This window comes from Mytilus edulis, chromosome 13 (assembly GCF_963676685.1).
Source record: "Mytilus edulis chromosome 13, xbMytEdul2.2, whole genome shotgun sequence".
In the NCBI taxonomy this organism is placed as follows: Eukaryota; Metazoa; Mollusca; class Bivalvia; order Mytilida; family Mytilidae; genus Mytilus; species Mytilus edulis.
Window position 1 is genome coordinate 8,236,390 of NC_092356.1, and position 25,479 is coordinate 8,261,868.

The following is a 25,479-nucleotide window of genomic DNA, read 5'->3' on the forward strand; positions in this document are numbered from 1 at the left end:
TTATAAAGATCTTTCTACGCTCTTCACGTTCTCACTGCGACTACACCACAAGTTATCCGATTGCAACACGATCTTACTGCGATTATAGCACGTTCTTACCACGATTATACTACGTTCATACCGCGAACTTACTACGTTCTCAGCAATACCGTCAATATCGTGTTTCATATCAATATAGTTCCATTCCTTCTATTTCTGATTAAAACGGAGATTTCTCGGAAACAATACAGTCATGCCACCAAAATCTACTAGAACACGTTGGTGTGATGGTAGGGGTTGATGTAGAGGCAGAGGGAGCAAAGTATGAACGCCATACTAAACTCCAAATAGTACACAAGAAACTAAAATTAAAACTAGTACAAGACTAACAAAGGCCAGAGGTTCCTGACTTGGGACAGGCGCAAAAATAGTGGGGTTAAACATGTTTGTGAGATCTCAACCCTCCCCCTATACCTCTAGCCAATGAAGAAAAGTAATCGCATAACAAGACGCACATTAAAATTCAGTTCAAGAGAAATCCGAGTCTGATGTCAGAAGATGTGACTAAAGAAAATAAACAAAATGACAATAATACATAAATAACAACAGACTACTAGTAGTTAACTGACATGCCAGCTCCAGACTTCAATTAAACTGATACTATACACATAAGTAGTATAATACTTGTCATCAAGAGATGTCGGAACGACCAATCAAACCTAAATTACAACCTATCGTTGGTCCATAAAGCTCAAATGACGATATTTTAGTGAACGATAGCAGAGATGACACAGATGTGTCAATATATATGGGAAGATGTGGTATGAGTACCAATGAGACAACTCTCCATCAACGTAAAAATCTATAAAAGTAAACCATTATAGGCAAAGGTACGGCCTTCAATACGGAGCCTTGGCTCACACCGAACAGCACGCTATAAAGGGCCCAAAAAAATACTAATGTTAAACCATTTAAACGGGAAAATCCAACGGTCTAATCTATATAAATACGAGAAGCATGGTTGAGCCGTTAGAACAAATGGATAAATACATTCAGACAAACAAAATCTAGAGAGTTTTTTTATATATTTTATGTGAAAATGACAATAAAATGATGGTCGTAGTGTGAACGTAGTAAGGTCGCGAGAAGAGCGTGATGAGGACGGCAAGGGCGTGCTAGAATCGTACTATGGTCGTGAACAGCGTGGTAAAGTCGTAGTGGAAGCGTAGTTGGGTCGCGGTGAGAACGTGATGGTCGTCGTAAGGTCGTGATAACGTCGCTGTGAGATGATAGCGCAATCTATCCGAATAGAATCACGCTCTCGCTACGATTGTACAGCGACCTTTGCGATCTTACTACGATCTTAGTGCGCTCTTACTACGCCAAGGTACTTTCTGTAAGTTCAAGCCACACGATTATAGAATTAAACAAGAAAGACTCCGACACGGTGAATTAAGTAAAAACTCAGTGTACTCATAACAGTTAAACTATTATGGTAATTTCTGAAATATAAATCAACATTTTGCCCTCTTACCTCATTAATTAAGATTATCTACAAAACGTATCATATATTATTGGTATTCAGCAGGAATTTAAATCTTTATCAAATAGAATCATTCAATTGTACATGTATCTATACACATCGGATACCTCAGAGTCAAATATGTGGCTTATAATAATGGTAACTCTTCTTTATAAAAAAAAAAACCCCAATTAGTCTGAATATTAGCCCAACATTGTTAGATCTGTAAAGCGGGTGCAAAATGTTGTTCTTCCCTGGCCGGGATTCGAACTCATGCTACTAATTGCGCCAATTGGTTCCAAACAATAATATCCTTGAACAACACGGACTATTGTAGAAAACAATGTTGCATTATGGGAATGGTATTGTTTCACACAATATTCTTTTCATAATGCTACACTAACATAGACGGAAGTTTCCTAATTGCGCCAATTGAAACCAAATTAAAGATATTAATCTCAGAACGGTCATGTAAAAAATATAACCATCATATTCTTCTTGTCTTTCTTTTTATGTTTGTTTTTTAGTCTTTTTGTCGGTACTTTGTTTGTTTTTCGATCATTTATTTTTTGTTTTTTTTAACATATCGCCTTAGACTTCTGTTTAGATTTGATTATTTGCAAGATATATCTATGCCTCGATAGTCATCACCATAATTCTTAATAAATCATTGAGCGAGTTGTTTATTTTACTTAATCATTATAGAATAGACAGAACATTTGCTGATTGTTAAGTTCATACAATTCTCAATGGGGAAAAACTTGTGCTTGATTGATACGGATAATTCAGTTATTTACTTCTTACAAAGCAACCGTTAAAGTCTGTTGATTAAGAGAAAGATTTTACCGACACTAACAATGCTATACAAAAAGATTCTCTCAAATGAGCGAGATTACTAAGACTAAAACGGATGTGGTTTTCTTAAGTAATGGATATTGAAGTGAATTGCTGGGTTTAGCTTAAGATTCTCTATACCAGCTAATAAAAGTAATTGAGGTTTTTACGACAAACCCGATCTGTTTAATTAAATCAATAGCTTTCATCATAGGAACTCAATTTTTACCAGACGAACATCGTTTCATTTTTTATTTTAAGAAGACAAGTCAAAAACATCCGATCTAAGTCTTTCTGTTTTCTGAGTTTTTTTATAAAAAGAAATTAATTGAATTTTATGCTATAATCTGTGATAATTATAACAGCTATATTAAGTTCAATCTGTACCAAGCGGCGTTTGTTATCTCAGTTATTACAAAAACAGTTTTCACGATATTTCCATATGCTATTACGTTACTGTACGTACCTGTCGGTAATCAGAGGCACTCGTCATATTATGGACATGTGGTAATTGGCTTTATCATTGGTCAGCCAATTAGGATCTATCTTAAAACCGATACATTTGTTTTTATGCGCAAAACAATTTAAGAAAATGGATTATACAAATTTTATTATTGGAAGGAATTCATAACTTTTTTTGCAACTCAGGTTTAAAGCAACATATAGGTAAGTTTTTTTAACAACAATAATTTTAGTATCTAATATCTATGATATATATAAATTGAAAATATATAAAACTTGGACGAATTAAATTAGTGCAGAGAAACTTAAGTTTTACTTCAACAAAGTATAACTTGTTTCTGATATGTATATAACATTATAAAAACTATGATATTAATATCAAAATAGCAGAAAATCCAAAGAATGTCATATATGTAAATTAAATCAAGAGTTATTATCCAGTGAAGGTGTAAAATAAATGCATTTAGAATTGGAAAATTGAAGATTTGATTAGAAATTTAGAAATAAGAAATATATAAGTTTCATAACTTAAGATACGATCTGCCATAAAACATCAGCTGTTGAAGAGAATCACAGTTTAATAGCACACACCCTGCTGTTACGGAATCTTTTGTGACAAAACTTTCATACATTGTAAATATACGAGTAAAGATGATCTGTTGATTAAATGTTTGTGGTTACTGTACAAAGTCTCAAGAAACACTCCGTCGTCATTGATATAACCAAAGATTGTTGGCAGTTAAAAACTTTATATGTAGGCCACGATGATGAAATTAAATGTAAATTTGAAATACCTGAATTGTTGTCAGTTAATAACTTTATATAGGCCGCGATGTTGAAATTAAATTGTAACTTTGAAATACTTGATTTTTTTTTGCAGTACACTTCTAGTTGTTACATTATAAACACGTTTGGACAATTGCATGCCGTGATCAAAAGTCTCTTCAGTAAGCATGGTAAGGGAGGAGATAGATATACGTTTGCCACGTTTTCGTATTAAATGTTTGTGGTAACTGTCTGCACAAAGTCTTCAAGAATCATTTTAAATTCTTGTCGTCATTGATATAACCAAAGATTGTTACATCAGTAAATAACTTTATAGAGGCCACGATGGTGAAATTAAAATTGTAACTTTGAAATAGTTTGTTTTCGCAGGTCGAAGCATCTTTATATGATGCATTGTACAAACGTATGGAAATTGATTGCATGCCATGATTAAAGGTTTCTTTAGTAAGGAGGGAAGATAGATGTACGTATGTTTTCGTATTAAATGTTTGTGGTAACTACACAAAGTCTCCAAGAATCATTTTAAATTCTTGTCGTCAATGATATAACCAAAGACTGCTGTCAGTAAACTTCATATAGGCCACGATAATTTAATTAAATGTAACTTTATAATACTTGAATTGTTTTCGCAGTACACATCTGTCAGGAATATGACAGTTGTTATCCATTCGTTTGATGTGTTTGAGCTTTGGATTTTATCATTTAATTAAGCACTTTCCATTTTGAATTTTCCTTGGATTCAGTATTTTTGTGATTTTACTTTCTATTTGCTGTAATATACAAACGTATGGATAATTATATACCGTTATTAAAAGCTTCTTTACACATCTAGTTGCTGCATTATATAAACGTATGGACAATTGCATGCCGTGTTTAGAAGTCTCTTTAGTAAGGAGGGAAGATAGATGTACGTTTGTTTTTGTATTACTGGTTTTTTAGCTCACCTGGCCCGAAGGGCCAAGTGAGCTTTTCCCATCACTTTGCGTCCGGCGTCCGTCGTCCTGCGTCCGTCGTCGTCCTGCGTCCGTCGTCGTCCGTCGTCGTTAACTTTTACAAAAATCTTCTCCTCTGAAACTACTAGGCCAAATTAAACCAAACTTGGCCACAATCATCATTGGGGTATCTAGTTTAAAAAATGTGTCCGGTGACCCGGCCAACCAACCAAGATGGCCGCCATGGCTAAAAATAGAACATAGGGGTAAAATGCAGTTTTTGGGTTATAACTCAAAAACCAAAGCATTTAGAGCAAATCTGACATGGGGTAAAACTGTTTATCAGGTCAAGATCTATCTGCCCTGAAATTTTCAGATGAATTGGACAACCCGTTGTTGGGTTGCTGCCCCTGAATTGATAATTTTAAGGAAATTTTGCTGTTTTTGGTTATTATCTTGAATATTATTATAGATAGAGATAAACTGTAAACAGCAATAATGTTCATCGAAGTAAAATTTACAAATAAGTCAACTTGACCGAAATGGTCAGTTGACCCCTTTAGGAGTTATTGCCCTTTTTAGTCCATTTTTAACCATTTTTCGTAAATCTTAGTTATCTTTTACAAAAATCTTCTCCTCTGAAACTACTGGGCCAAATTAAACCAAACTTGGCCACAATCATCATTGGGGTATCTAGTTTAAAAAATGTGTGGCGTGACCCGGCCAACCAACCAAGATGGCCGCCATGGCTAAAAATAGAACATAGGGGTAAAATGCAGTTTTTTGCTTATAACTCAAAAACCAAAGCATTTAGAGCAAATCTGACATGGGGTAAAATTGTTTATCAGGTCGAGATCTATCTGCCCTGAAATTTTCAGATGAATCGGACAACCCGTTGTTGGGTTGCTGCCCCTGAATTGATAATTTTAAGGAAATTTTGCTGGTTTTGGTTATTATCTTGAATATTATTATAGTTAGAGATAAACTGTAAACAGCAATAATGTTCATCGAAGTAAAATTTACAAATAAGTCAACTTGACCGAAATGGTCAGTTGACCCCTTTAGGAGTTTTGCCCTTTTTAGTCCATTTTAACCATTTTTCGTAAATCTTAGTTATCTTTTACAAAAATCTTCTCCTCTGAAACTACTGGGCCAAATTAAACCAAACTTGGCCACAATCATCATTGGGGTATCTAGTTTAAAAAATGTGTGGCGTGACCCGGCAAACCAACCAAGATGGCCGCCATGGCTAAAAATAGAACATAGGGGTAAAATGCAGTTTTTGGGTTATAACTCAAAAACCAAAGCATTTAGAGCAAATCTGACATCGGGTAAAATTGTTTATCAGGTCAAGATCTATCTGCCCTGAAATTTTCAGATGAATCGGACAACCCGTTGTTGGGTTGCTGCCCCTGAATTGATAATTTTAAGGAAATTTTGCTGTTTTTGGTTATTATCTTGAATATTATTATAGATAGAGATAAACTGTAAACAGCAATAATGTTCATCAAAGTAAAATTTACAAATAAGTCAACTTGACCGAAATGGTCAGTTGACCCCTTTAGGAGTTATTGCCCTTTTTAGTCCATTTTTAACCATTTTTCGTAAATCTTCGTTATCTTTTACAAAAATCTTCTCCTCTGAAACTACTGGGCCAAATTAAACCAAACTTGGCAACAATCATCATTGGGGTATCTAGTTTAAAAAATGTGTCCGGTGACCCGGCCAACCAACCAAGATGGCCGCCATGGCTAAAAATAGAACATAGGGGTAAAATGCAGTTTTTGGGTTATAACTCAAAAACCAAAGCATTTAGAGCAAATCTGACATGGGGTAAAATTGTTTATCAGGTCAAGATCTATCTGCCCTGAAATTTTCAGATGAATTGGACAACCCGTTGTTGGGTTGCTGCCCCTGAATTGATAATTTTAAGGAAATTTTGCTGTTTTTGGTTATTATCTTGAATATTATTATAGATAGAGATAAACTGTAAACAGCAATAATGTTCATCAAAGTAAGATTTACAAATAAGTCAACGTGACCGAAATGGTCAGTTGACCCCTTTAGGAGTTATTACCCTTTATAGTCAATTTTTAACCATTTTTCGTAAATCTTAGTAATCTTTTAGAAAAATCTTCTTCTCTGAAACTACTGGGCCAAATTTAACTAAACTTGGCCATAAACATCATTGGGGTATCTAGTTTGAAAAATGTGTCCGGTGACCCGGCCAACCAACCAAGATGGCCGCCATGGCTAAAAATAGAACATAGGGGTAAAATGCAGTTTTTGGGTTATAACTCAAAAACCAAAGCATTAAGAGCAAATCTGACAGGAAGTAAAATTGTTGATCAGGTCACGATCTATCTGCCCTGGAATTTTCAGATGAATCGGATAATCGGTTGTTAGGTTGCTGCCCCTGAATTGATAATTTTAAGGAAATTTTGCTGTTTTTGGTTATTATCTTGAATATTATTATAGATAGAGATAAACTGTAAACAGCAATAATGTTCATCAAAGTAAGATTTACAAATAAGTCAACGTGACCGAAATGGTCAGTTGACCCCTTTAGGAGTTATTGCCCTTTTTAGTCCATTTTTAACCATTTTTCGTAAATCTTAGTTATCTTTTACAAAAATCTTCTCCTCTGAAACTACTGGGCCAAATTTAACCAAACTTGGCCACAATCATCATTGGGGTATCTAGTTTAAAAAATGTGTGGCGTGACCCGGCCAACCAACCAAGACGGCCGCCATGGCTAAAAATAGAACATAGGGGTAAAATGCAGTTTTTGGCTTATAACTCAAAAACCAAAGCATTAAGAGCAAATCTGACAGGAAATAAAATTGTTGATCAGGTCACGATCTATCTGTCCTGGAATTTTCAGATGAATCGGATAATCGGTTGTTAGGTTGCTGCCCCTGAATTGGTAATTTTGAGGAAATTTTGCTGTTTTTTTTGTTATCTTGAATATTATTATAGATAGAGATAAACTGTAAACAGCAATAATGTACAGCAAAGTAAGAACTAAAAATAAGTCACTATGACCAAAATAGTCAATTGACCCCCCTAAGGAGTTATTGCCCTTCATAGTCAATTTTTAACAATTTTTCTTAAATTTTGAAGATTTTCAATAACATTTTCCACAGAAAGTACTGTTAGAGATAATTGTAAGCAGCAAGAATGTTTAGTAAAGTAAGATCTACAAACACATCACCATCACCAAAACACAATTTTGTCATGAATCCATCTGTGTCCATTGTTTAATATTTACATAGACCAAGGTGAGCGACACAGGCTCTTTAGAGCCTCTAGTATTCATTTCTTGTTTTGTTATTTTGTTTGTTCTTTTGTTTTTCTAAGGTGAGTTCTATTTGGCGTGACTTTATGATATTAGATTTGAATGTGTTTTTCCTCGGAGTTTTGTCTTTGGGATCACTTGAAGATTTGTATGTGTTTTCCTTTAAGTTTAAGCTTTGGTATCACTAGAAAATGTGTATGTTTTTAAAGCAGAGTTTAAAAGATCACATGAAGATTTTTATTTACTGGAGATTATGGTGTCAGTATTTGAACATGCGTATTATTTTATGACATTGCAATATTTCATTTTTAAATTTTTTATTTTTTTTTTAGCTTTAGAATGTTTGCTAAGAGAAACCACTCTTTAGAGGGTACCCATATCTTTACAATGCAAGTTGAACGAGAATTCTGTATTGCTCGACATCTTTGCTTCATAAATGAAAAGATACATGGCGTTGTCAGTTTATTTTCGATCTATGAATTTGACTGTCCCTCTGGTAAATTTCGCCCCTCTCTTATACAAAGTCGGATACTTGCAAACAGATTATCATAGATACATAACATTATCATCGAAGACCGCCGATGAAATTACCAAATTTCAAAATTATAAGACAGTGCCTTTAATTGGTAAGAAGTTTATCGGTAAGACGTGATTGTCAAGTCTAATTGTAATTGTAATGATGGATGATGTTATTCCTGAGGAAGTTTGTATTATCCAAGCATAATATAAAAAGGAGAAGTGATATGATTGCTAATGAGACAAATATCCACCAAAATTCAAATAACTTAGATGTAAGCAGTTAAAGGCAACCACACGACCTTTAACAATGAGAAAAATCCCATACATATAGTAGGTTTTATTATATGTAGTTTGTTTTCGCCTACGACTCTATGTGTCGTAAGCCGATCGCGAAGACCCTTATGTGACAGTTTAGTCGACGAATCCATGTGGTTAATATTTTTGTCGTTTTTTTGTAAGTTTGTTATCTTTTAATGCATACTTTTTTTCTACTCGTGTATAGGTTATCGTCTGAGACAATATAATAAAGATGAAAAAAAAAAAACACAAAAACAAACATATATATTTAAGTGGCTATGGCGTATATCAAATCAAATTTCATAGCGATAGATTTCAATCGCTTTTTATTGTTCATGGAAAGTAAAATTCGATTTCAATTGAACCAGTTGAATGCGATTGTCTTGAAAATAGTTTAAATTTAGAAAGCTTAATTATTGATTACGATCCATTTATTTTCCTGATTTTTCATTGTGGATGCATTATAGGGGCGCCCCACAACTTTAGAAAATCGATCCTTATTCTGATCAACATTAACTGTTTAATTTGAAAATTAAAAACAAATCCAATTCTTTCGAAATTGATGTTTAAAATCTATTGAAATGGTTTGTCATGTGAACGCCAAGTGTGTTACATCTTATATACTAATCGATCTTAATGATCTTGATGGGAACATATCCTTATATATATAAATCATTGATATTTATTATTTTGTGTAGTTTATTTTGTTTCCTGTTGTGTAAAAGGAGTCGGACTTCTTTTAAACTGAGTTTTTCTGTACGTACTGCTGTGTTTTTCTTGGCTAGAGGTATATGTGGAGCGTTGAGATCTCACAAAACTTGTTTAACAAGTCAGGAGCCTCTGACCTTTGTTAGTCTTGTATGGTCTTTTTTTTTAATTTAAATTCATTTGTATGTTTTGGAGTTTAGTATGAAGTCCATTTTCACTGAACTAGTACACATGATTCGGAGCCAGCTGAGTTCCTCCTCCGGGTACAGGATTTTAGCTGCGTTGAAGACCAATCGATTGGTTGCCTTCGGCTGTTTTCTGCTCTTTGGTCGGGTTGTTGTCTCTTTGTCATACTCCATATTTCCATTCTCAATTTTAGTAATAAATAAAGAGGATCATAACACGTCAGTTACCTTCATCCAGACTCTGAATTAAATATCCGTGATGGAATTTTTCTGATTCTCATAATAAAGCCTACAAATTTTTAAAATTGGCATCGTATTTTCTTGACTGATAAAACAACAACAAAAGCACAAACACTGTACAACCACTGTGGTAGATTCATGGGTATTCTAAAATAATGAATTTTCTAACATCAAACTGGAAGTTAAAACAGTTCGACGTGCCACTTTAAAGTCATCTATTTTTATCTACAAGCTGCTTTCAGCGACAACAAGGCGCTAAACGGTATAAAAGAAATAGCAATTATTTTAATAAGGCATATGTCTGTAACAGTTATAGTATTACATTCACAAGGATGAATGTAGAAATTGACAAGTAATTATTTTCTTGTTAACCTTTTAATAGATTCCACTTAAGGTCTTCAAGGGGAATTTAATAGAGAATAAGACGGTTTAAGCCGTTTCTGAAAAGACAAGATAATCAGTTTTATCACGATGACTGAAAGAATAAAATGCTTCATGTTTTTTGTATTCAGAAGACAGAAAATCGTTTTCTGTATAGTAATATTATACGCTACGACGGAACGTAAAAATAAATGGGCAATGGCTAGGCGAAGAAGCTTTTCAAATTACGAAAGATTGGTGAGCATTTACTCTTAATTTAAGCTGAAAGTTCATTAATTACTTTAAAACACACACCAATTAACTTTTCTTCACCATTGTCTACTGTTCATATTTCACCACATTGCTTTATAGTATAACATCTGTCAAATTACATACGGGCACTTGGTACTTTCTTTTTGTTACATGGATATTCACGGTTGTTACTTACGGACAACTGGTTCTGTTTAAATTGTCACGCGGAGGTCCACGGTGATAACCTACGGACAACTGGTTCTGTTTAAATTTTCACAAGGAGATCCATGGGGATTACCTACGGACAACTGGTTCTGTTTAAATTGTCACACGGATATCCACGGTGATTACCTACGGACAACTGGTTCTGTTTAAATTGTCACGCGGAGATCCACGGTTATTACCTACGGACAACTGGTTCTGTTTAAATTGTCACAACGAGATCCACGGTGATTACCTACGGACAACTGGTTCTGTTTAAATTGTCACACGGAAATCCACGGTGATTACCTACAGACAACTGGTTCTGTTTAAATTTTCACAGGGAGATCCACGGGGATTACCTACGGACAACTGGTTCTGTTTAAATTGTCACAACGAGATCCACGGTGATTACCTACGGACAACTGGTTCTGTTTAAATTGTCACACGGAAATCCACGGTGATTACCTACGGACAACTGGTTCTGTTTAAATTTTCACAGGGATATCCACGGGGATTACCTACGGACAACTGGTTCTGTTTAAATTGTCACACGGATATCCACGGTGATTACCTACGGACAACTGGTTCTGTTTAAATTGTCACGCGGAGATCCACGGTTATTACCTACGGACAACGGGTTCTGTTTAAATTGTCACACGGAGATCCACGGTGATTACATACGGACAACTGGTTCTGTTTAAATTGTGACGCGGAGATCCACGGTGATTACCTACGGACAACTGGTTCTATTTGAATAGTCACGCGGAGGTCCACGGTGATTACATACGGACAACTGGTTCTGTTTAAATTGTCACACGGAGATCCACGGTGATTACATACGGACAACTTGTTTTGTTTAAATTGTCACGCGGAGATCCACGTTGATTACCTACGGATAACTGATTCTGTTTAAATTGTCACGCGGAGGTTCACGGTGATTACCTACGGACATCTGGTTCTGTTTAAATTGTCTCGCGGAGGTCCGTGGTGATTACCTACAGACAACTGGTTCTGTTTAAATTGTCACGCGGAGATCCACGGTGATTACCTACGGACATCTGGTTCTGTTTAAATTGTCACGCGGAGATCCACGGTGATTACCTACGGACAACTGGTTCTGTTTAAATTGTCAGGCGGAGGTTCACAGTGATTACATACGGACAACTGGTTCCGTTTAAATTGTCACGCGGAGATCCACCGTGAAAACAAACAGCTAGTTTTGTCTTGTCATTCTAATTCTTGAAATTCACAGCGATTCCTTACAGACATTATTTGTTCTCGTCACAGATAGATTCAAGGTGATTACTTATGGCCATAGGCATAGGGTTGTTTTTCGTCACAGGTAGATTTATGGTGGTTACCTATGACAATTGAGTTTTTTCTCGTCACGGTGATTCAAGGGGATTACTTATGGACAATGGGTTCTTTCTCGTCATAGGTAGATTTCCAGTGATTAATTATGGCCATATGGTTCTTTTTCGTCATAGGCAGAATCATGGTGATTACTTACAGACAAGTGGTTCTTCCTCGTCACGGAGATTCGCGGTGATTACTTACAGGCAAGTTGTTCTTTCTCGTCACGGAGATTCACGGTAATTACTTACAGAAAAGTGGTTCTTTTTTTTTGTCACAGGGTAGATTCACAGTGATACTTGCGGCACTTTGGTTCATTCGGATGATAAACAATAAATGATTTACGGATTGAACTCTTTTGCAAATTACCCGTAACTATGTCAATACGCAACAATAACAGATATGTATTTGTCTCTGTAGGACGAATATCAAGTTTACAGTTTTTGCGTTTTCTTTTGCTAATAATAATTTGATGGGTTTGATGTAGTTGTTTATTGTTTTTCGAAAGATGTTTAACCAATTTGCTTTTTTCTCACAGTTCGTAAGAAGTCAGTCAGTCCGATATTTGTGTACAGTATATACTGAATTGTTTTACAAATGTCTTATCGGGGCCTTTTATAGCTGACTATGCGGTATGGGCTTTGCTCATTGTTGAAGGCCGTACGGTGACCTATAGTTGTTAATGTCTGTGTCATTTTGGTCTTTTGTGGATAGTTGTCTCATTGGCAATCATACCACATCTTCTTTTTTATATTGTTGTATTCTTATCAAAATCTGTAAGTTGACGAAATCTAAGGGAATTTTTAATATAATTCATATGCTGTAACTTTTTAAATAAATTTTAAAAAATCATGTATAATTTTGGTATCAAGAGATTGTCAAAGCTTTAAAAAGTGGAATCAATGTTGAATACATGTTGAAAGTCTTTTGAATAATGAAAAAAAATGGTAAATAGGAATTATAGAGCATATATTATGTCCAGCTCACAATCGTCCAGAGTGTAAAAAAAGTTATTAAAATCGAAAAAGAAGCTGTTGAAGATCTGCTATCAACATACCATTCTTTAAATAAAAAAAAAAATAAAAAAAATAAAAAGGTAAGACATTCAACGAAAAATGCGAGTTCCTGCAATTAGAGAGGTATATGTATAATTGGCGGGTTATTAAACTTGTTTTTTAAATATCAAATTACAATTTATAATCCCTATCGTTGTCTTTTTTGCAACAGCGCCACTGGAGGATCAATCATCAGTCATTGACTGATCCTGTCAATTCTTTGTGTGTGTACAGTTATGTCCGTAGTTCCGTCTGTCCGTTCGTCCGTTCTTACTTTTAATTGTATTGAAATCATACAACTTGTATTAATTATGACAAGTGAACGCAACTCCGAAGAGACAATTTGACAGAATGATCTATTACTTAGTTTTATTGCTTGCCATCATATTTAGTTGTCCGTATAGTATTTTCATTTTGGTTTGACAAAATTTGAGATTCTATTGGACTTTGGCCATTTGTTGGAGTATTGTATCAACAAGACCTCCTAAACGCAACGCATCTGAGACCATTTGACAGATAGCTCTCTTACTTTGTTAGATTGTTTTTCATCATATTACACTAATAATACAGTAATTTTGATCGACTATTTTAAAGGGAGTAAAGGATATTTTGACATTTTGACATTCATACCAAAATGACACATAGTGACACACATTTCGGTTCATTATTTGTACAGCAAGGTAGAACCCCCCCCCCCCCCCTTTTCAAGGTAGATGGAGTGATTTTTCGCTGCGATGAAACAATCTGTTTGTTGAAATTGTTTTTAAAATATTTCCCATCTCTATAACTTAAAGAATCTATAGAATTTCTATCGTATTGAATTGTTTCTTCTCCTGAATACGCATTACAAATTTGCCACTTGGTATATACTTATTCAATCATGAAAATGTAACACAATCATTGATCGCAATAGAAAGGAAGAGTTTCATTCACCTATTTTTTGCTTATAAGCTATAAGCTGCACTCAAAATTTATTTTGATATACAATTTGTTTTACTTACGACCATGTCTGGTATGGAACAAATATAGTAAACAAATAGCCGACATTCCCTGAAAATGAATCTGGTATTCTAATCATCCAAGAAATGTCACCCAAGACGTTTGTTTGTAGATCTCTTACAAATAATACCGGACAAAAATGTTATTAAACAATGAGTAATTCCATTATTGAAAGCACCCCTACAACGAAAACATAATCTGTAATCTCATCCAATACTATAGAGCTACATGATGCGGTTAATAAAGACATATTAAAATATTGGATGAATGGCGGAGAAACTGGTTTTGAATGATTTTCCGGACTGACCTTCTGTCCGACTTAAATAATAATACTGCAGTTATCAGATATTGAGAATATTATGATGGGATTTCTTAAAATTTAACTTGTTTTGAATGATTTTCCCGACCGACCTTTTGTCCGACTTAAACAATGATACTGCAGCTAACTGATTAGTCATCAGACATTGAGAATATTGTACTACGTGATGGGATTTCTTAAATTTATTTTATTTAGTTTGTCTATCTCAAATCTTATCTTTATTTTTTAATATTTGTTTTATTACTTTAATTTAAAAAAGGGGATGGGACTAACCAGACACTCTTATGAAAATAATTACAAGCGAAATGTAAAAAGTTGGAGTTTCATTTTTGAACCAATTTGATATTATTATTACAAGTTTTTTGAGAATCTGTTATTTATATTTTAAAGTCCTTAAACTTTCCTTTATCTATCAGCATTTCTGTTTTTGTCGAAATCGATGATTTTGATGATTTTAAAATACACAATGTATACGACAGAGGCGGATTTAGGAGGGGAAAGGTACCTGCCCCCTCCGTTTGCAGGAATACATTGATTGATTATGAAGCATGAACGGAACAGGCCCCCTCTTAGACAGTCAGTAGGCCCCCTTTATAAAAATGTCTTGATCCGCCACTGTAAAACATAATATTTGTTAGATACACAAAGTACATGAAGCTATGATGCCCTTAGACAAAGTAGACCTTGGAAGTTTTTTTACTATTCTGGGTAGACCCTTCTGAATTTTTGATTTGGTATCTCTTGATTTCCAAAACTCTTTTTTTGCTTTAATTGCTTGAAAGTTGACTGCTCTACGTCCAGTGACAAATATTTCATGCATTTTTAGCAAGAGAACAAAATGACAATTATTTCATTTAGGGAGCTACCATTTGATTTTTATGATTTTTATGGGGGGGCTAGGATGAAATTTGAAAAAAAAATAGGCAGGACAGGAGTTTTGAGTAAAAAAAAAGGCAGGATGAGACACTTTGCAAAAAAAAAAAGGCAGGATGACAATTTAGGTAAAAAAAGGCAGGACCGAATAGAGTGAAAAATAAAAAGGCAGGACAGAGATTGCAACTAAAAAAAAATGCAGGACAAAATTTTTCATCCAAGCCCCCCCCCCCCCCATAAAAATCAAATGGTAGCTCCCTTAGTAGGTTCCGCACTAGTAAATGAGGGTAAATTATGGCCACCAATTTCGCCTTGTAACAGAATACACAAGGGACATTGTGTAATATACATAAATTAGGCCGTTAGTTTTCACGTTTGAATTGTTTTACATTGTCATTTCGGGGCCTTTTATAGCTGACTATGTGGTATGGGCTATGCTTGAAGGCCGTACGATGACCTATAGTTGTTAATTTCTGTGTTATTTTGGGCTCTTGTGGAGAGTTGTCTCATTGGCAATCATACCACATCTTCTTTTTTCTATTCAAAGAGATGTTACAAGAGTTCTTTTATGTTCTGGTAGTGGCTGCGTAATCATTCCCCCCTCCCCTCCCTAAAACAAACCCAACCCCACCACCACAACCAAACGGATGGCACATTTTAGAAAGGGGTGTATACTACAAGACGGAAGTTGTCCACGGATGTTTATTTTCTATACCACAGTCAAACCTTGGTTTTGATAGTTACCCATCGACAAAACTTATAAAATAAAACAAATAAACGCCCCAATACGGTCTTCAATGGTGGCTGTGGAAAAAAAAGCATCAACGGTGAATAACAAGCTTTCAGTCTGATCTGTATGAAGTTATGACAGTTATTTTTTCTGTTCATTTTGAAAACATGCTTTTTTTCTTTTACTTGCACATCCGAAAGTATTTGGTATTGTAAACTTAAAAAGTATTAAAACTATCAGTTTAGCAGGTTTTCTAAACATGATTGGATCATTTTGTTTATGTACTTACTTACGAGCGAGTTAAAGAAGCGAAGGCCACTTTCCCCGTCACTTGTTACACTATGTTGGTCAAATAATTGTTGAAACGTACGAGAGTTATGATATTTAAAGTCTGAATAATGTACTTTTAAAATCTTGAAAAATGTAAAAGAAATCATTTTGTAAAATTTTGCTTCGAAGGACATTGTTAACCAATCTGGCTTTGTTGGCAAGGGTCTAAATTACAGCGCTCTGTGCTAGTCTTTGTTTTAAAGCTCTTTGAGAATCATCTGCTTTCTCGTAATGAAACACAACTTAAAGAATTATAAAAATCTTTATTGGTATATAATCAGGTGATAGATATGTTCAGAAACACGCCATTGAAACCTCGAGGTGAAGATACTGAAAAATTTAGTAGTTAAAAACAAATAAAATGATGAAGATTTTCTAAATCACCTATGCTAGATTGTTTAACGTTATGAACATGTCGTTTTGTTAAATTTTATGTTCAAATCATTTATATTTGTATTTTAGCAAAAATTGAAGGTAATGTAAATTACAGGTTATGAGGTCAAACACGCAAAAAATGTTTTCACGTATTATAGTAATTCGTAAATAACCTGATAATGAGGCATTTACATAATTAACAACAGATTGGAATCCATCAACCTCTTAACCAAACATCAACGGTAATGAGTTCTCTTCATTACTCCATGTCGTCACATACCACGTGTATGTTTATGTAGCTGGTATCATTCTCCTAATTGATGTACATGAATTAACAACTAACCCATTGAACAAATAGACATAGAACAAATTAGACTAAGTGATTAATACATGAGTTCCTTCTGATCACCATCTTCCGGAAGTAAACTCATATAGCACCTACTTTATCAATTTAAGCATATTTATTTATAGTGGATTGGGAAACAAGTTATTGCAACTTATATTTATCCCTTTCAGTGCGAGTGCTGCCTTGTAGCGGTATTAACCTGCTCTTTCTCGAAATCTACTAGGATGTCTTTTACGTGCAAGAGATATTGCTCTCTCCTAACACGGGTCAGCCTTTTATCATTCCCTTCCTGCGGACTATCTATCATCGTTTCTCAAGACCATACTCACAAATGGTGTCAAAGAACAGCTGAAAATGTATTCCCTGAAATTTTCTTCCTGGAGCGGGGATTGAACCAGGAACTTTCTTAAATCTAGATATGAAGTAAAAAGCAACTGATTCTTATTGAGTGTTAACAACAATAGGTACTTCCTTTGATTAGGTTCTATTGATTAATACTTGTGCTTGCGTCTCAGTTAGCAAAGATATTGATAGTCTCAATGTTATGCGGATGTAATATTTTGATAGCTTATATATGCATTGTTTCAGTTCTTAATTGTGTAGTACCTTGGTGTAATAAATGGTGCTGTGCTTGTCCGTACCATCGATTTGTTAGTTGTTAGATGGACCGGGGGTGTGGGCCCGGTCGATCTACGTGTACAAACTTCAAATCCCCAGTCCGTCCTTGACTAGAGACTTGATTCTAATCAAATTGCATGTTGTCCACATCATGAACCATCGTTTATTAGTATTTGGTAAATAAACAAGTGTGTGTCCATAGAAAACGGCTGCCCACTCGCACTATCATTTTTCTATGTCTACGGATTCGTTAAAATTTGCGTTAAAAACTCTTTTTGGAATTTAAATTAACTTAGTTTCAAGTTGAATGGACTTCAGCTTCATCAAAAGTTACCTTGAACAAAACCTTTAACCCGAAGCGGAACAGACGGACGGACGGCCAGAATGAAAAACTCAATGTCCATAAATGGGACATAAAAAAACTACATAAATAGATAATCTTTATTTCAAGAGGATAATCCAATAAGTTATAACTTATCTTCTTGACAGTCCTCAAAATACTTAAGTACATACAATATTATTATGATATATGCACAATATACAATGTTATATGGATATCAATTAAAAAAAAGGCATATTAATTTGCACAACCCGTGAAAAATTTGTAACATTTTATTAAAATGAACTCATCATAGATACTAGAAATTAAATTTTGTATTTTCGTCAGACGCGCGTTTCCTCTACAAAAGACTCATAAGTGACACTCGAATAAAAAACAAGAATGAATCCATAGTACGCGGATGACCCACTCGCACTATCATTTTCTATGTTTAGTGGACAGTGAAATTGGGGTAAAAACTCTAATTTGGCATTTGAATTAGAAAGATCATTTCATAGAGAACATGTATACTAAGTTTCAAGTTGATTGGACATCAACTTCATCAAATAATACCTTGACCAAAAACTTTAACCTAAAATTTGCACTATCATTTTCTATGTTCAGTGAACCGTGAAATTGGGAGTAAAAACTCTAATTTGACAATAAAATTAGAAAGACCATATCATAGGGAACATGTGTACTAAGTTTCAAGTTGATTGGACTTCCACTTCATCAAAAACTACCTTGACCGAAACCTTTAACCTGAAGCGAGACAGACGGACGGACGAACGAACGAACAGACCCACAGACCAGAAAACATAATGCCCCTCTACTATCGTAGGTGGGGCATAAAAAGTTAAGAAGGCCAAATAAAGTACGAAGTTGAAGGACATTGATGACCATTCCTAAATGTTTTACGAGATACATGTGTATTGCTCATCATTATTTTATTTGGTAAATTGTTTCATATTTGAGATCTAGAATATGAAAATGTTTCCTTTAAAATAATGTTTTGGCTTCGGGAGATTTAATAGTTTTTTTATCAGCTGATAGTAAACAATGATTTTGATTATCATGGCGTTTTATCTATGAGGATTCATAAATAAAGGCAACAGTATACCGCTGTTCAAAATTCATAAATCAATTTAAAAAAAAGGGTAACAAACTAAAACTAAGGGGAAAATACACTTAGGTCTAGATCTTTGATTGACAATAACAAAGGTTATTTGAACCAGGAGATTAGTATTAACACTGGCATATTCATTTGATCTTAACTTAAGAAAATAATGACGACTCTGCTGTGTTCACATATATTTATTTAAAGAGTTATTGCAGAAACAGATTGCCTTTGTCATATATTAACAACGAGAGAGCGTATATGCATATGGATGGACAGCAGTGGTCGAGTGGTCCAAGTAGTTGAACTACTGTATCACTAGCCTGTCAACACTGAGGTTGTAAGTTCGAGCCCCACATGTTACAGGTTTGACCTGTAACGTTCGACTCCAATCTTAATTGACTATGATTATCAGTTTTCCTAACGAATGTCGGTGGTTCTTTATTGGCAATCTGGCTTCCACCACCAATAAAAACTGACCGTAACGAAATAGCAGTGGTGAATGTAGTGTTTATGTTCCGGACCATATGAGCATTTGGACCATACGTGTATGGTCATGATGGTCATGACCATATGCGTATACTATATGGTTCGACCATATGAGTATTAATTTTTGATAGATCTTTGATAAAATGACCAATGGTAGTGGCTTTTTTTAAATGACGTGACAACTAGAAGGGTTATATGAATAGTTAAGTATTAAAAGTAAAGCTGTTAATTACCCCGACCATACACGTACGGTCGGACCATATGAATATATGACCATACACGTATATATGGTCCAAATGCTCATAGGGTTTGGAACATTTGCACCACATAATCAATCATTATATTAAATAGTATATGTGTATAAGTTTGTCTGCGCTCCTCGCATTTTGGAGTGTTATTTTAGATGTACATAAACAACATTTACCTTCTATGATGTGTATACCTGTCTCAATATTTAAGTTGTTTGGAAGGTATCATGATGTAGACGTATGATTCGGATTTTTTGCGTTTGACCGTTGTCATCAGGTTCGCGTTTGACCTCATCAGTTTTAAAATCGAACTACATAACACTCTTTTAAAGATGATAACACAAATGACCCGTCTGGCTTATAATGATTTGTCTAAAGAATTTGCAACCTTCGTTTATATTCAATGGCTCAATAAATAGCTTTAAGACTTTCCAAAGAATTCTGAGACTTTTTTCCTTCCATAACAATCGATGATGATGTCCATTCAGACTAAGGGTTGCCTACAAATTCCGGTAAAAATATACAACTCTTTATAGTGTATCATTTTGTGGATATTTCATAGACCAAAATCGCTCTTCTTCCATGCGAAGTTTTAGGCAAACTATTGTCAAACTAATTCAAGGTAGATGTAGATGTTAAGTATCATATTGAAAGATATAGCTTTATTAATTTAGGTGACGTACAATGGTGGGTTTACCAGTAAAGATTGTATCTGGTGGTCAGTTGTCTCACTGGCAAAACATATCATACCTAGTCTCCTTATTTTCCTAGAATTGAAGGGTTTACCAGTTTGAGAAAAATATGGCGTCCATCCATAGCGGTTACTAAAAACTCAGCTCCAGAGGGGTACAAATATTCCCGCTCATGCGGAAAGTCGGAATATTTAGCAATATCACGTGGTTGCCAAGCACAAAAGTGCGTATTGTCTATAACAAGTACACTTCCGTGTGTCCCTGCAAAGCTCTCAGCAATTTTCTTATCGTCTGTGGTCGAAACAAAATCTAAATACACAAAGGTCATGTTCACATCATAATGACTTGAAATATTTACAGAAACGCCCCTATATGTTATTTCAGTATAGGGTATTAGTTCATTCCAAAATGTAAGAACTGAGTCAAGCATAAGTGCATACGGTCCAAAATGAAGTGCACTACTTCGAGGCCTGTAAGTGTTATAATCAAACAAAGCTTCACGCTTCAGTGCTTTGTTCATTTCCATATACACATGATTTCCTGTATATAGTTTTACTATCTTCCCATAAAAGAGCCTTGTTGTATTTACTCGAAGTATTTTGGCCGAATTAGCGTTGAATCCATAAAGCGAATTAATGACTTCATTCTCGACATTTTTCAGACGAACTTTTGAACTTTGAAATGTGTAATTAAGGAGGTTTTGAAAATGATCCGATGGAGATAAAGATGTATTTCCAAAGAATGTTTTCTTGTATGAACTCATTGTGAGTAACATCAATGGAAGTCCTAGTGTATTGTATTTCTCACCTTTTGCTTGAGTTGTAACGAAAACGGGTGTGTTACCGAAACGTTCCTGCATACGCTTTTCTGTAAAAGTCTTAAGATAGACTTTGATGACATTATTCTTAGCGAGTTGTTCTGGTGTTTTGTCTCCTGCATTTTTCCTTTTGAAAGTTGGTGCACTCTTCACCAGAACGTCGCATGATGTAAAGTTTGAAAGTTTATAAACGGCGTCGGTATTGTTCAGTAGTGTCGCAAGATGAAGCAACGAGTAAGATTCATTTTCCGGTATAACATTTATAAGGTAAGGTTTCTCGTCCAAAATCGTCCATATTCGTTGAAATCTGTTCTTTTTAGCTTCATTTACCATGTATTGTATGTCCCGATTGTCTTTCATGATGTTGTATTGCGGGAAACTGAAAAATAATGATAAACAGTGGATATATGTGGAGATTTAACAATATATTTTAACCAATGTATGCATATATGCTAAGGTTTCGTAGTCCTCTGTGTACGTGTGTACCATATTACGAATCCATAGCGTATGATTGACAAAATATAATTCATCTAGTGAGTTGGTATAAAATTCACTTTAGGTTAGAATAACACAAGGGGTACCACAAATATTATATGATTTTTTTTGCACGCAGTACAAATTAAAATCTGGAATCTCCTCTTACGAATCGTATTTCAAATATCTACTACTAAAAATTATAATTCTGATTAATCCAGTACAAACAAAAATTCCCTCAAAACATCATTCCCAAGTTTCTATTACTGTCACGCACTGGTAACATCATACCAATGTTCCTTTTTACTATCACACCCTCATAACAGCATACCCATATTTCTATTACTGTAACGCTCTGGTAAAATCATACCTTAGTTCCTATGTCTGTCAACCCCGTTAAACGTTGTAAACAAATCCCTTTAACTGTCACACCCTCTAACATCATACCCAATTGCAAGGTCTATTTCTGTCCCACCCTTATAACATCATAACCAAGTTCCTATTACTGTCACGCCCTCATAACATCATACCAAAGTCATATTACTTGACCTTTAGATAGTTAGAGGGGGAGGGTGGGAGATAAATTTGAAAAAGGCATGACAGGAGTTTTGAGTACTTAAAAAAAAGAAGGATGAGCAACTTTCTGGTTCGATTCCCGTTCTGGAGAGAAATTTTCCAGGACTGAATTTTCGGCTCTCACATGGCACCATTTGCGAAACAATGTAAGTATGTCGGAAGGGGACGATAAATTGACCCATGTGAAGATCTAGTGAACCTTTGTAGATTTCGAAAAAGAGCAGGCTAATGCCACTACAAGGCAGCACTCGCAACCGCAAAATGTAAAGGGACTTTTATAAGTTGCAATACCTTGTTTCCCAATCCACTATAAATAATTATGTTTGAACTAATGACATTTTGATCCGGGAAGAAATACACCAGTGTGTAACTGAAAGACATCGCATATTAATGCTAATTTTAGAAGTTTGGTTTTCGTTTAGAATGTCCTTCCTCTTCTATTTTTCAAAAATCCTATTTATTTTCAAAATGCCACTCTGCTCTGTGTCAACTCTATGTATTAATAATTGAATTGAAGGATGTGATCAATTCATTATTCTTCCGTGTATATGTTTTTTTTTTTCATTTGTATTTGAAGTTGAGGCTAAGAGGGGGATTTTTCATTATTTATTGACATCTTTTTCAAGCAAGCACGTTTATTAGAGTCTGCTTATATTAGTTGTCAAAACTAATGAAGGAATTTCATTAAATCAAACTGTTCTACTTTCTCAAAAATATTAAATCATGTATATACCATATATGTATTTATGATATTTTGTAAGTGAGTAAGTATCAACATTTACTCAAACCAAAAGGCAAGTGGAAGTAAATTGTCGTTCTTTCTTTAAGATACGCATCAATTCATATCCCTTATCATATGTGGTGAAAATTTTTCAAAAGCATGGATAATTTGCCAAATTGCAGAATATATTCTTCGCACCATAGATGTATTACAGCTATGCTCATGCTAAGTTATGCCCGAAATTATTAGGTGAATATATATGCAATCAGGAATTCCAGAGAATAGTCCAGAGTACCCTCTTAGTTTTAATTACTTTTTCATGTAGGACTGGACCTCAATTTATTACTTATGACAGTGTTAATAAATTGAGTATCATGATTGTGAATAAAAATGTATCTTTTCAAATTACTAAAAAGTTATCTTAGATATTGAACTTCAAGGTAATATTTTAAAGCTTGATGTATACAATACCTTTTGTCTTGTTCGAGGTCTTGTCTGAATTCTTCATCGCTCTTTGTTTCGACACTTATTTTAACAACTGCAGCTGTTGGTATTACATGTAAACTAATAGCAAAAATGACGAGTATGACTTTACTCTTTGAAAAGGAAATCTAAAAACATAATGGAATTAATGTAAAATAAACAAATAAACAAATTAAACAAAAAAAAAACAGGTTTACAAAAATAATAAAAAAACAAACAATTAAATAAATTTAAAAAAAATGTCAGAAACGCAAATGATTTTTAAAGAAATAAACGGTAGATTATAATATAACAGTTGTATTGGTAGAGGATATCAGTTCTGAAATTCGAAGTTAAATTAGGTTCTCCCATGGGGTGTCTAAGTAATCACATAATAACATCATTAATTATTGTTTTTTTACAGCATAATCAAAAACATAGTTCTATACAAATAATTAAAAATATAGTTCTAGACAAATAATCATGAAATCTTTTGTCTGGTAATTGATAAATCACTATAAAAAATAAGCAAGAAATCACATAATGAAAATCCCCAGGATGAGGCTCTAAATGTTGAAACTGTATCTGATTTTTAGTTCACATTAAATGATATTTTTTTTCAAATTGAATTTGGTCAAACTTTTTTAAAGATTATTCCCAAAACTCGGGTCATGAGTAATACGCTGAAAATTCAATGAAATTATCACCGAATAATTTGAATTTTAACTTTCGTATATAAAGTCATTGGAGTCATTTAATTTACTTATCTTACAATTCCAATGTTATAGTATAACTGCTCTGCCAACGAAAGGACTTACATTTCGTTCTTGTGATTCCTCAGTCAGACGATTTTTATCACTGAATGAATTGTTGACATGCATATTATCCAGATACAAAGCTTGGTTTGTTAAATTTTGGGACAATAAGAATTTCAATTGCTCCAGGAAATATACAAGCTGATTTGAATATTACACCTTAATACACAACTTTACAATCTCTTCCGGTTTTGTGTAAACACCACTTATAAATTAACGATAATATTGTTTCCTGAATGTAAAAAATAAATGAGGGAATGAGAGATGTTAAATTACAAATTTTCTGATAAGAAGAGAATACAAATAAAGATTTCACTGAACGAAATTTAGCTTAATAGAAGCTTAGGCAATATGTGTTTTATTTTATGCAAATGTTCATATTTCGAACTTCGTTACTTTATAGTCCCAACTCATTTATATGCTACAATTGTAAGCCATAATACACAATCCTAACACTAGCCTAGAGAATCGTTTATCGTATATATCAAAAGAGGAAAGATCCGTTTATTTCATTTATATAAATAGAATTGCCACAACAGTGCGAGGGTTGGCTTATCATAAAACCAAGTTCAATTAGTTATCAAATCTACCAGGATTATAATTTAATAAGCCAGACGCGCGTTTCGTCTACATAAAACTCATCAGTGACGCTCAGATCAAAATAGTAATAAAGCCAATCTAGTACAAATATGAAGAATATTGAGAACCAAAAATTCCAAAAAAAGTTTGCGTATTTGTCGGGCAAATATGACAGTTTTGGCAATATTTTGTCGCTCCTACTCCATAATTTGTCGAAGTTACACCGTATTTATCTATGTATAGATGTATCATATTCAACATTTCTACTAAGACCGTTGATAAGGATATTTTGAACTTGCAGTGTGATATAAGTTTTTTTGGCTGTGTGTGTAAAGTCTTACAATGACTTGAGATGAAATATATAAATGATAGCACTATTCCTTTTAATATTAAAAGTTAAGTTTTGTAAACAGTTAATTTATAATTATGACCATTCAAATGATAATTCATGTTCCTACAGAAGTGTTAACTACTTGGATGGTGAAAATCTCGCCAAGGATATTTGATAAAAAGGTGAATCGTCGATTAGAAAATTTTCCAGGCAACCTTTTACATCTCAAGCGTTCATTTTAAAGATAGATATTAACATGTGAA

The 25,479-nt window shown here is 34.2% G+C and overlaps 2 protein-coding genes across 2 annotated transcripts in view; one reads left to right on the plus strand and one right to left on the minus strand.

The window, feature by feature from the left end:
- The first annotated feature begins 2,296 nt into the window (after nucleotides 1–2,296).
- The window catches only part of LOC139501201 (neprilysin-like), a 95,395-nt gene continuing 72,212 nt past the window's right edge, over nucleotides 2,297–25,479 (plus strand). The window contains exon 1 of the mRNA XM_071290195.1: nucleotides 2,297–3,001. The gene's annotated coding sequence lies outside the window, so the exon portion shown is untranslated. The remainder of the gene's footprint in view (nucleotides 3,002–25,479) is intronic.
- On the minus strand, nucleotides 19,194–24,519 carry LOC139501202 (uncharacterized). The gene is made up of 3 exons (XM_071290196.1): nucleotides 24,310–24,519; nucleotides 23,501–23,640; nucleotides 19,194–21,637 (listed from the first exon to the last, which is right to left on the minus strand). The coding sequence occupies exons 1-3, from the start codon at nucleotides 24,370–24,372 to the stop codon at nucleotides 20,509–20,511; spliced, it is 1,332 nt and encodes a 443-aa protein (XP_071146297.1). The 5' UTR covers nucleotides 24,373–24,519; the 3' UTR covers nucleotides 19,194–20,508.

Coding starts and splice junctions, on each gene's coding strand:
- LOC139501202 (XM_071290196.1), bottom strand. CDS start 24,372: ATGCATGTCAACAATTCATTCAGTGATAAAAATCGTCTGACTGAGGAA. Junction 23,641..24,309: donor AGGAATCACAAGAACGAAAT/GTAAGTCCTTTC, acceptor TTATGTTTTTAG/ATTTCCTTTTCAAAGAGTAA. Junction 21,638..23,500: donor GACCTCGAACAAGACAAAAG/GTATTGTATACA, acceptor ATTATTTTTCAG/TTTCCCGCAATACAACATCA.